Below are 11,307 nucleotides of genomic sequence, written 5' to 3'. Positions count from 1 at the left end.
ATACTTAAGTCCTAATTTTCTGAAATTTTAAAGTTCCTGATATCACACGTTTCTATGAAGTTCAACACAAGTGTAATCTGAGAAGTGAACTAGAAGGAATTAGTATTTTATGTCTGCCTTTAATCCCCTAAAAGGGAAAAATATACCACTTTCCTGTGTTGTTGGTTATGGGACTTCAGCTTGGCCTGGGCACTGTCTCAGCTCTTTTTGCTCAAGGCTAGCACTCTACCACTTTTGAGTCAGGGTTCTACTTCCAGTTTTCTGGGGGTTAATTGGAAACGAGAGTCTCATGGACTTTCTAGGCTAGAATCCACGGTCCTCAGATCTCAGCCTCCTGAGTAGGATTACAGGTCACCAGCACTTGGCAACCTGCTTTCTCCCCATCCCCCCCCCCCCCCCCCCCCCCAGATCCTGGGGCTTGAACTCTGCCTGAACGCTGTTCCTGAGCCTCTGCTCAAGGCTAGCATTCTACCACAGCACCACTTTTGCCTTTTTTTGAGTTGTACATTGGAGATAGTCACAAGAACTTTCCTGTCCCGGCTGGCTTCAAACCATAATCCTCAGATCTCAGCTACCTGAGTAGCTAGGATTACAGGCATGAGCCACTGTGCCTGGCAAGTTGCCATTCTTGACTCCTCTTTCCTTACTCTCCAAGGAAGTTTTCAATGCTAGGTATTAAATCTAGGGCCTTGTGTTACTGAACTCTAACAGCTATCCTGAGCTCAGATAGCTCCTATTTAAACAATATAGGCTCATTTGGTATTTGAATTGATGAGATAGCAGGAATTTGAGATACTTGCCCATTACTGAAGTAAGCTTGAAGGGGGAATTGTCAACCGTCATCTGTGCTCTTGAGAAGTAGACATTTTTAAACTCTTGTTTTCTACATCAACTGTAGAACAAAAGCATGGTATTAAAAATGCTATTGTACATTTAAAAACTGTTCAAAACACTTCCAGAAATTGGCAACAAAAGCTCTTAGCACTCAGGAGGCTGCGAGCTGAGAAACTAGTTTGAAGCAAGCTCTGGCATAAAAATCCTGACTCCCATTTCTAAAATAACCAGCAAAAGGCAACACTGGAGGAGTGGCTCAGGTGGTAGAACACCAGCTGAACAAGCTTGAAACCCTAAGTTAAAAACCTCAGGAGGTGGGCACTGGTGGCTCACACCTGTAATCCTAGCTACTCAGGAGGCTGAGATCTGAGGAACACAGTTCAAAGCCAGCCTGGGCAGGAAAGTCATGAGACATCTCCAATTAACCACCAAAAAACTGGAAGTAGTGCTGTGGCTCAAGTGGTAGAGCACTAGTCTTGAGCTGAGGGACAGCACCTAGGCCCTGATTTCAGACCCCACGACTGGCAAATAAAACCTCCACAGTACATGGGGGAAAAAATAAGTGTACTGTTTTGGAAAAATGTACCAAGTAACATGTTACACTTTTCACACACAGTTGTAAGTGTGGGTGAGGTTGAAAGAAATAGGGGAGAACAATGGATCAAGATGCATTGTATTTATAAACAAAGTCACTTTGTACAAAAGATTAAAAATCCACAAAGTTACAATGCAAAGCTAATGTTGATTAATTTTACTCTTAGCCTTTATTCTGTAAAATCTGTCCAAGTGTCAAAAGTGACTTTTTCATTGAATTGAGACTAAAATCAATAAACTTTAGTTCTGTGTTACCTTCACTGTAAATGTAAAATAGCTCTCCCTTCCCTGACACCTTTTGGTCATGGGGCTTGAACTCAGGGCCTGGGCACTGTCTGTGAGCTTTTTCACTCAAAGCTAGCATTCTACGACTTTCAGCCACAGTGCCACTTCTGGTTTTCTGCTGGTTACCTGGAGATGAAAGGTCTCAGACTTTCTTGTCAGGGCTGGCTTTGAACTGCGATCCTTAGATCTTAGCCTCCTGTGTAGCTAAGGTTACACATGTGAGCCACTGAACTTTGGTTTTTTTTGGGGGTCTGGTCATGGGGCCTGAACTCTAGGCCTGGGCACTGTCCCTCAGCTCTTCAGCTCAAGGCTAGCACTCTACCACTTGAGCCACAGTGCCACTTCCGGCATTTTTCTTTTTGCTTATGTGGTGCTGAGAAATTGAACCCAGGACCTCATGCATGCAAGGCAAGCACTCTACCAGTAAGCCACCTTTCCAGCCCCGCCACTGAACTTTTTAACAGATTGCTAATGTACTTTTTTTTGTGGTATTTTTTTGGGGAGGGGAGGGCTGTACTGGGGTTTGAACTCAGGACTTTGTACTCTAATTTTTTTGCTCAAAGCTAGTCTTCTATCCTTTGAGACACAGTTCCACTTCTGGCTTTTTCCTGGTTAACTGGAGATAAAGAATCAGATGGGCTTTTCTGCCTGGACTGACTTAGCATGATCCTCAGAGTTCAGCCCACTGAGTAGCTAGGATTATACTAGTGAAATAGAACTAGTCATTGCTGACAGCATGAAGTTCACATTAAGGCCAGTTCTTAAAAATCAACTGCTGTCACTAGTATTAGCTATTTTATAGGCAAATATTTTATCAGTTATTTCTATAATTATAAATTTTTTGGCATATAAATAGCAAATCAGCTTTAATATTTTAGTTATCTGTCTGGCCATTAACATCTGAGACACTTCTTTAGGATCTATAAAATGACTTGGTCATTTTACTTGTTTTGAAACTTTGTTATTCTCTATCTTTTACAATAAAAAATATTCAAGTACCACTCATAATTAGTGTAAACATTCACATTTAATAGTACCTTTAAAATAAACATAACTACATTTAAAATGGTTCCAAAATGAATCTATAAATGATAATATAAATTAAGAAATATGAACGTAAAAGTAAATAAATTTAACATTAGCTGTGGTATAAATAATGGTAAATGTATAATGTACCTTTGAGTCATTAAAATGTCTTTAAAAAACATAGCATGTTACCAGAATGTTAAAAACCATAGCCATGGTTCTCAAACTTTAACAATCTACATTTGAAATTATTTTGGCATTTTTCAATGAGAACGCTATTTCCAGAATTGAGATCCAAGTCCGATGTTTCAATAGATCTTATTTTTATACTCAAATGTTGAATACATGGCTCTTTTCAAATGGACAAAACAAGTGCATTTAAAGATCCATTTTTCGAAGGCTCATTCGGCTGAAGGAGTCTCTGAGGAAAAATAAGAGATAGTTATGAGAAAACATTTTTTTTTTTTTGTTGGTCGTCGGGCTTGAACCCTGGGCCTGGGCACTGTCCCTCAGCTCAAGGCAAGCGCTCTACCGCTTGACCCACAGCACCACTTCTGGTTTTCTAGTGATTTATTGGAGATAAGAGCCTAACGGACTTTCGTGCCCGGGCTGGCTTTGAACCGCGAACCTCAGATCTCAGCCTCCTGAGTAGCTAGGATTACAGGCATGAGCCACCGGTGCCCGGTGAGAAAACAATTTTTAAAATGTGAAAAACAATTTTTTACATACACCTTGTTTTGTTTTATATACTTTTTTTTCTACCAGATAAATCTCTAACTTTCAAGTTGACTTCATCACAATACTCAGCCTTACATCCTCCTAACAATTTTTTTTTTTTTTTGCTGGTTGTGAGGCGTGAACTCTGGGCCTGGGAGCTTCCCCTCAACTCTTAAGCTCAAGGCTAGCACTCTACCACTTGAGCCACAGCACCACTTCCAGCTTTTTCTGCTTATATGGTGCTGAGCAATTGAACCCAGGGCCTCATGCATGCAAGACAAGCACTCTGCCACTGAGCCACCTTCCCAGCCCATAAATTTCTTTCTTTATATATAATATATTAATATATTGTAGTAACTACTTTGTGTGTATATATATATGTGTGTGTATATATATATATATATATATATATATATATATATATATATACACATAAGAATATAATAGCAACATTTTGCCAAAATCCTTCATTTGCTCTAGAGGTGCTGCAGATATAAGGAAAGATAAGGTCTTAAGGTATAATAAAGGGGAGATCTGGGGCATTAAAAGGCAGATGTTTGAGGATTCAAATTCAAAGCCAGCCTGGACAGGAAATTTCTAAGACACTGCAAATTAATCACCAAAAAGCCAGAAGTGGGGCCGGGAAGGGGGGTCAGTGGTGGTGTGCTTGCCTTGCATGCATGAAACCCTGGGTTTGATTCCTCAGCACCACATAAGCAGAAAAAGTCGGAAGTGGCACTGTGGCTCAAGTGGTAGAGTTCTAGCTTTGAGCTGAGGGACAGCGCCCAGGCCCAGAATTCAGGCCCCAAGACTGACAACAAAAAAAAAAGCCAGAAGTGGAGCTGTGGCTCAAGTGGTAGAGTGCTAGACTTGAGCAAAAATGCTCAGACACAGCACCTAGGTCCTGAGTTCAAACCCCAGAAATAGTATTAAAAAAAATAATAAACTTTAAGTCTTAAACTAGTGAGTCTCAGACTTTATCTCTGATCTTTTTTTATATTCTTAGAAATTACTGAGGATGGGCTGGGAAGGTGACTGAGTGGTTGAATGCTTGCCTTACATGCATGAGGCCCTGGGTTCAATTCCTCAGCACACATAAGCAAAAGAAAAAAAAAGCCGGAAGTAGCGCTGTGGCTCAAGTGGTAGAGCGTTAGCCTTGAGCTGAAGAGCTGAGGGACAGTGCCCAGGCCCAGAGTTCAGACCCCACGACTGGACCCCCCCCCAAAAAAAAATTACTGAGGACAGCTGGGCACTAGTGGCTCATGCCTATAATCCTAGCTACTCAGGAGGTTGAGATCTGAGGATTGTGGTTCAAAGCCAGCTCAGCCAGAAAGTTCACGAGGCTCTTATCTCTAACTCCCAGAAAATCAGAAGTGGCACTGTGGCTCAAGTGGTAGAGCGTTCACCTTGAGCTGAAGAGCACCTAGGCCCAGAGTTCAAGCCCTACTACTGACAAAAAAAAAAAAAAAAGAAAGAAAGAAAGAAAAAAGAAATTACTAAGGAATCTAGTATCTTTTTTTTTTTTTGTCGGTCGTGGGGCCTGAACTCTGGGGCTGGGGACTGTCCCTCAGCTCTTCAGCTCAAGGCTAGTGCTCTACCACTTGAGCCACAGCACCACTTCTGGCTTTTTTTTGCTTATGTGGTGCTAAGGAATCGAACCCAGGGCCTCATGCATGGGAGGCAAGCACTCTACCATTGAGCCACCTTCCCAGCCCTATTATGTGTATAGGTTTTTTTGTTTTGTTTTGTTTTTGTTTTTTTTTGTTGGCCCCGGGGCCTGAACTCTGGGCTTGGGCGCTGTCCCTCAGCTCTTCAGCTCAATGCTAGTGCTCTACCACTTGAGCCATAGTACCAATTCCGGCTTTTTCTGCTTCTGTGGTGCTGAGGAATCGAACCCAGGGCCTCATGCATGTAAGGCAAGCATTCTACCACTGAGCCACCTTCCCAGCCCGACTCCAGTATCTTTTATGTGGGTTATACACTGGCATTTGCCATATTAGAAATTAAAATGGAAAATTTTAAGTTACTATTTTAGAAAATAACCAGTGACATATTATTAAGCACTTTCTTCCCCCTCCCACTCCCCTTGCCAGTCCTTGGGCTTGAATTCAGGGCCTGAGTGCTATCCCTGAGCTTTTTTGTTCAAGGATGGCATTCTACCACTTAAGCCATAGTTCCACTTCTGTCTTTTTGTGGTTAACAGGACCCAAGAGTCTCTCATACTTTCCTGGCTTAGGACTGAGATCCTCAGATCTCAGTCTCTTGAGCAGTTATGACTACAGGATCACTTATGCCAGGCAGTATAAGCACTTAAGTCTACTACAAAGTAATATTCCAGATTTTGTAAATCCTCAAAAATTCAAATATAAGAAATTTTTATTTTCAAAATGCTGAAGCAAAGCTGGGAGCTGGTAATCCTAGCTATTTAGGAGACTGAGATCTAAGGATCGGGTTCGAAGCCAGTCTGAGTGAGAAAGTCTATGAGACTCATTTCCAAATGAACCATCAGAAAACTGTGGCTCAAAGTGGTAGAGCATTAGCCTTGAGCAAAAGGGCTTAGGGGACAGCACCCAGGCCCTGAATTTTCAAGCCCCACACTGACCACAAAACAAAACAAAAGGGGCTGGGAAGGTGGCTCAGTGGTAGAGCCCTTGCCTTGCATGCCTAAGGCCCTGGGTTTGATTCCTCAGCACCACATACACAAAAAGAAAAAAGCTGGAAGTGGTGCTGTGGCTCAAGTGGTAGAGCGCTAGTCTTGAGCTGAAGAGCTGAGGGACAGTGCCCAGGCCCAGAGTTCAGGCCCACGACTGGACCCCCCCAAAAAACAAAACAAAACTTCTGAAGTAAAAACTGAAGGGGTAATAGTCTTGAAATACCTCTAATTAAATATGTAGGTGATAAAAGGATTAATGTAATTGAACTTACTAGGTTTTCAAGAGGCGCAAAAAAATATGAAACTATGTAAGAAAATACTGATTTTCTGGGGTGGGAAGGGGAAACAAAGGAGGAGGCTACAATGCTTGATAAGAAATGTACTCATTATCTTGTCCATGTAATTGTAACTCCTCTGTACAGTATTTTCACAATAAAAAATAATAAAAAAAAATACCAATTTTCTTTTCCTTTTTCTATTTTGGCAGAACTTAAGTCCTTTAGCTTTTAGTTAGTTTTTCAGATAGGGTTTCACACTTTCTGAGCTTGCCTTGGACTTCAATCGTCCTATTTCTGCCTCCTGAGTAACTCGATCACAGCAGACGTGCCCCACCACACTCAGCTTGTTTATTGAGATAGGATCATATGAATAACTTTTTGCCTGGGCTGACCTCAAACTGTCTTTGCCTTGAATGGCTCACATAAAAAGCATGTGTCACATCACCCTGCCCAGATTTCATTTTTCTGAAGAACCCCAAAGTAAGAAAACAAGCATACCTGTGACAGGTGACAGGCAAGACTGCCTTGTACAACTGAGGGATCTTTCTGTTTATCAATGGCTGTAGAGCCTCTTTGAGGCGATGATAGTTTCTCTCTAGTTCCCTTTGATACTCCTTTTGATCTTGTCCAATTAAGCTCTTATTTTTCCTTAAGGCATCCTCACACCTAGGGGGAAAAAGTATGTTCAAGTTTTTTTTCTGGCATAAGTTTGTGACTTAGTGGATGGCACATGCACACACAAATACACACATACAAACATGCAAGATGAGCACATTCAGTCTTTGAGCTGGAAGTTACATACAATATTCATTTGTCTTAGGTTTACACAGTATTATGGTTTGGACATAAAAATGGTCCCTAAAACTTAGGTGTTGAGGGGCTGGGAAGGCGGCTCAGTGGTAGAGTGCTTGCCTCGAATGCACGAGGCCCTGGGTTTGATTTCCTCAGCACCACACGGGCAGAAAAAGCCGGAAGTGGATGTGAGGGCGATCTGGCTGCGACATCTGTCACCCCAGGGTTGATTCGGCTGATCTGGCTGGCTAGGTGGGTGTCCCCTTCCTCCCTCACCGCTCCATGTGCGTCCCTCCCGAAGCTGCGCACTCGGTCGAAGAGGACGACCATCCCTGATAGAGGAGGACTGGTCTTCGGTCAAGGGTATATGAGTAGCTGCGCTCCCCTGCTAGAACCTCCAAACAAGTTCTTAAGAAAAAGCTGGAAGTGGCACTATGCTTAAGTGGTAGAGCACTAGCCTTGAGCTGAAGAGCTGAGAGACAGCGCCCAGGCCCAGAGTTCAGACCCCCACGACTAGAAAAACAAAAAACAAAAAACTTAGGTGTTGAAAGCCTGCTCCCCAGCAAGTGTTGCTGCTGAAAGGTGACTGATTTTATTTTATTTTTTAAATTTATTTTATTTTTTGGTCCGGTCGTGGGGCCTGAACTCTGGGCCTGCGCGCTGTCCCTCAGCTCTTCAGCTCAAGGCTAGCGCTCTACCACTTGAGCCACAGCGCCACTTCTGGCTTTTTTCTTTTTGCTTATGTGGTGCTGAGGAATTGAACCCAGGGCCTCGAGCATGCAAGGCAAGCGCTCTACCACTGAGCCACCTTCCCAGCCCAAGGTAACTGATTTTAAAGGTGCTAATAATCTCATCAATAGATTAATCTGGTCCCTGCTTTTTTTTTTTTTTTCCTGGTCCTGGGGCTTGAACTCTGGGCCTAGTTGTTGTCCCTGACCTTTTTTTTTTTCCCTCAAGGCTAGCACTACCACTTTGAGCTACAGTGCCACTTCCATTTTTCTGGTGATTAATTGGAGATAAGAGTCTCATGGACTTTCTTTGTGATCCTTGGATCCCAGCCTCCTGAATAGCTAGGATTACAGGTATGAGCCACTGATGCCTGGCCCCCTCAGCTTTTTTTTTTTTTTTTGTCCGTCGTGGGGCTTGAACTCTGGGCTTGGCCACTGTCCTTGGTCTCTTCAGCTCAAGGCGAACACTCTACTGCTTGAGCCACAGCGCCACTTTCCAGTTTTCTAGTGGTTTATTGGAGATAAGAGTCTCACAGACTTTCCTGCCCTGGCTGGCTTTGAACTGCAATCTTCAGATCTTAGCCTCCTGAGTAGCTAGGATTACAGGCGTGAGCCACCAGAGCCCGGCCCTTCAGCTTTTTTTTTTTTTTTGGTCGGTCGTGGGGCTTGAACTCTGGGCCTGGGCACTGTCCCTCAGCTCTTTAGTTCAAGGCGAGTGCTCTACCACTTGAGCTACAGCGCCACTTTCGGTTTTCTGGTGGTTTATTGGAGATAGGAGTCTCACAGTCTCTCCTGCCCGGGCTGGTGTTGAACTGCGATCCTCAGATCTCAGCCACCTGAGTAGCTAGGATTATAGGCGTGAGCCACCAGAGCCCGGCCCTTCAGCTTTTTTGCTCAAGGTTAGCATTCATCACTTGAACCACAGCTTTTCTAACAGCTTTTTGGACATTCACTGTTGATAAATCTCAGACTTTCTTGCTTGGGCTGGCTTTGAACCTGGATCTTCAGATCTCAGCCTCTTCAGTTGCTAGGATTACAAGTATAACCACCAGTACTGATAAGTTCCTACTGAATAAACTATTAGGAGGACTTGGTTGGAAGAGGTAGGTCACTGGGCCCATATCTACTTTTTTTGGTCTTGTTGAACTCAGGGCCTGGGTGCTGCTCTTAGCTTTTTTGCTTAAGAATCTACCACTTTAGCCATAGCTTTACTTCCAGCTTTTTGAGGTCAATTGGAAATAAGAGTCTCTTGGACTTGTCTTCTCGGGCTGGCTTCACATTAGATCAGTCACACATCATTGCTAGAGGAATGAAGCACACACTGCTGACTCAATGCTTGCAGGCCCTTTGGAAACTACAGTTTTCTCCAGACTCCATCACAATGCCCTCTGCAGCTCACTCAGTCACAGTGCAACTGAGTCTGCTAAGAAATCACTGAAACTGGCAGTTATGGAGAGACTCTGATGTCCCTATGTATTTCTTCATTTAATTTGCACAACCTGGGGCTGGGAATGTGGCCTAGTGCTTGCCTAGCATGCGTGAAGCCCTGGGTTCGATTCCTCAGTACCATATAAACAGAAAAAGCTGGAAGTGGCACTGTGGCTCAAGTGGTAGAGTGCTAGCCTTGAGCAAATGCAGTTCAGGGACAGTGCCCAGGCCCTGAGTTCCACCCCTAGGACTGGCAAAAAACCAAAAACAAACAAACCTCCCCCCCAAAGCCAACTTGCATAACCTATCTATGAGAAGTTATGTTATAGTTAAAAAAACAACTGGCGGGGGGGAGTGTAGTTGAGGTGGGAAGGAAGGGATGGTAGGGGAAAAACAAAGGAGGAGGCAACAATGTTTGATAAGAAATATACTCATTACCTTGCTCATGTAACTGTAACCCCTCTGTACAGTATTTTTATGGTAAAAAAACATTAAAAAAAAAAAACAAACGAACAAAAAAACCCAAACAACTGAAGGTCACTGAAGTGACATATATTAATAAGGTCAGGATCTAACATTTCTTGCTTCCAAGTTCCTGCTTATAGTTTTTAAAGGGAAGGGAATCAGAAATTCACATTTTGAAAATTCTTTTTTTTTTTTTTTGGTCCAGTCATGGGGCCTGAACTCTGGGCCTGGGTGCCGTCCCACAGCTCTTCAGCTCAAGGCTAGCACTCTACCACTTGAGCCACAGCGCCACTTCTGGCTTTTTTCTTTTTGCTTATGTGGTGCTGAGGAATCGAACTCAGGGCCTCATGCATGCCAGGCAAGCGCTCTACCACTGAGCCACCTTCCCAAGCCCCTTGAAAATTCTTTAAAAGTAGTAGCTTTTATATTAAAGTCTAATAGTAATTTCAAGTAAAAAAAATAAAATAAAATAAAAAAGCTTTCCCAAGCGGAGGACTAGTAGCTTATACTTTTGTAGTCTTAGCATCTTAGGACACTGCAGTCTATAGGATCATGGTTTAAAGTCACCCAGGCAAAAAATTTCATTAGACTCCATCTCCAAATAACCAGCAAAAATGAGGGCTAATTGGTAGGCACCAGCTGAGCAAGCAAACTGAGTAAGCTCAAAAATGTGAGTTTAAGTGTCAGTAGTAGAACTTGAACTCAGGGCCTCATGCTTTTGCTTTGTTTTTCCTTATTTTTCCCCCCTTTTGTTTCTGTGTGCCAGCCCTTGGGCTTGAACTCAGGGCCTGGCCAATGTCTCTGAGCTTTTTGCTGAAGGCTAGTGCTCTACCACCACATGAGCCACAGGTCTACTTTGGGCTTATGTTGGTTAACTGGAGAGAAGAGTCTTATGGATTTTCCTGCCAGGGATGGCTTAGAACCTTAATCCTCAGTTCATAGCTTCCTGAGTAGCAAGGATTACAGGGGTGAGCCACTGGTGCCTTGCTTATTTTTTTGATAATGGCTCACTCTTCCACCTGTGCCATACCTCCATTCAGTGGAGAAAAGTGGAGAAAAGTCTCACACTTTTTGCCCAGGTGGCTATGAATCTTTGTCCTCACATCTCAGCCTGTTGAGTAATTAGGATTACAGGAAACAGGTGTGAGCTACTGGTGTCTGGCAAGAAGAGTCAATTACACATAGCTCATTTCTCGTGACTCACGACTCACGTTCTTTTTTTCTTCTTTTTTTTTTGTTGGGTCTGGTTGTGGGGCCCGAACTCTGGGCCTAGGCGCTGTCCCTCAGCTTTTCAGCTCAAGGCTAGCTCTCTACCACTTGAGCCACAGCACCCCTTCCGGCTTTTTTTTTTCTGCTTATGTGGTGCTGAGGAATCGAACCTAGGGCCTCATGCATGTGAGGCAAGTGCTCTAACCACTGAGCCACCTTCCCAGCCCGACGACTCATGTTCTTATATTTTCTCTATTCAATAGTTCCTTAAAACCCTTATACAGTGGTAGTAGATGTT

The 11,307-nt window shown here is 43.3% G+C and overlaps 1 protein-coding gene across 17 annotated transcripts in view; it reads right to left on the bottom strand.

Moving 5' to 3' along the window:
* The window catches only part of Dock7 (dedicator of cytokinesis 7), a 205,216-nt gene that overhangs the window by 12,243 nt on the left and 181,666 nt on the right, over window positions 1-11,307 (bottom strand). For 11 of the 17 annotated variants that reach the window (XR_011368959.1, XR_011368960.1, XR_011368961.1 and 8 more), the window contains 3 exons: window positions 6,886-7,053; window positions 2,890-3,160; window positions 801-892 (listed from right to left, as the gene is read on the bottom strand). Coding sequence is in view for 6 of the 17 variants with exons in the window: in XM_070008950.1 (XP_069865051.1) it covers window positions 3,118-3,160; window positions 6,886-7,053 (211 nt within the window). In the remaining 11 variants the exon portion in view is untranslated. Of the gene's footprint in view, window positions 1-800; window positions 893-2,721; window positions 3,161-6,885; window positions 7,054-11,307 lie in introns of those variants that run through there. The other 6 variants (XM_070008950.1, XM_070008951.1, XM_070008952.1 and 3 more) reach the window with 1 other exon arrangement.

Source organism: Dipodomys merriami, unplaced genomic scaffold (genome assembly GCF_024711535.1).
Source record: "Dipodomys merriami isolate MVZ:Mamm:240054 unplaced genomic scaffold, mDipMer1.0.p SCAF_71, whole genome shotgun sequence".
NCBI lineage: Eukaryota > Metazoa > Chordata > Mammalia > Rodentia > Heteromyidae > Dipodomys > Dipodomys merriami.
This window is presented reverse-complemented; position numbering and strand designations above follow the sequence as displayed.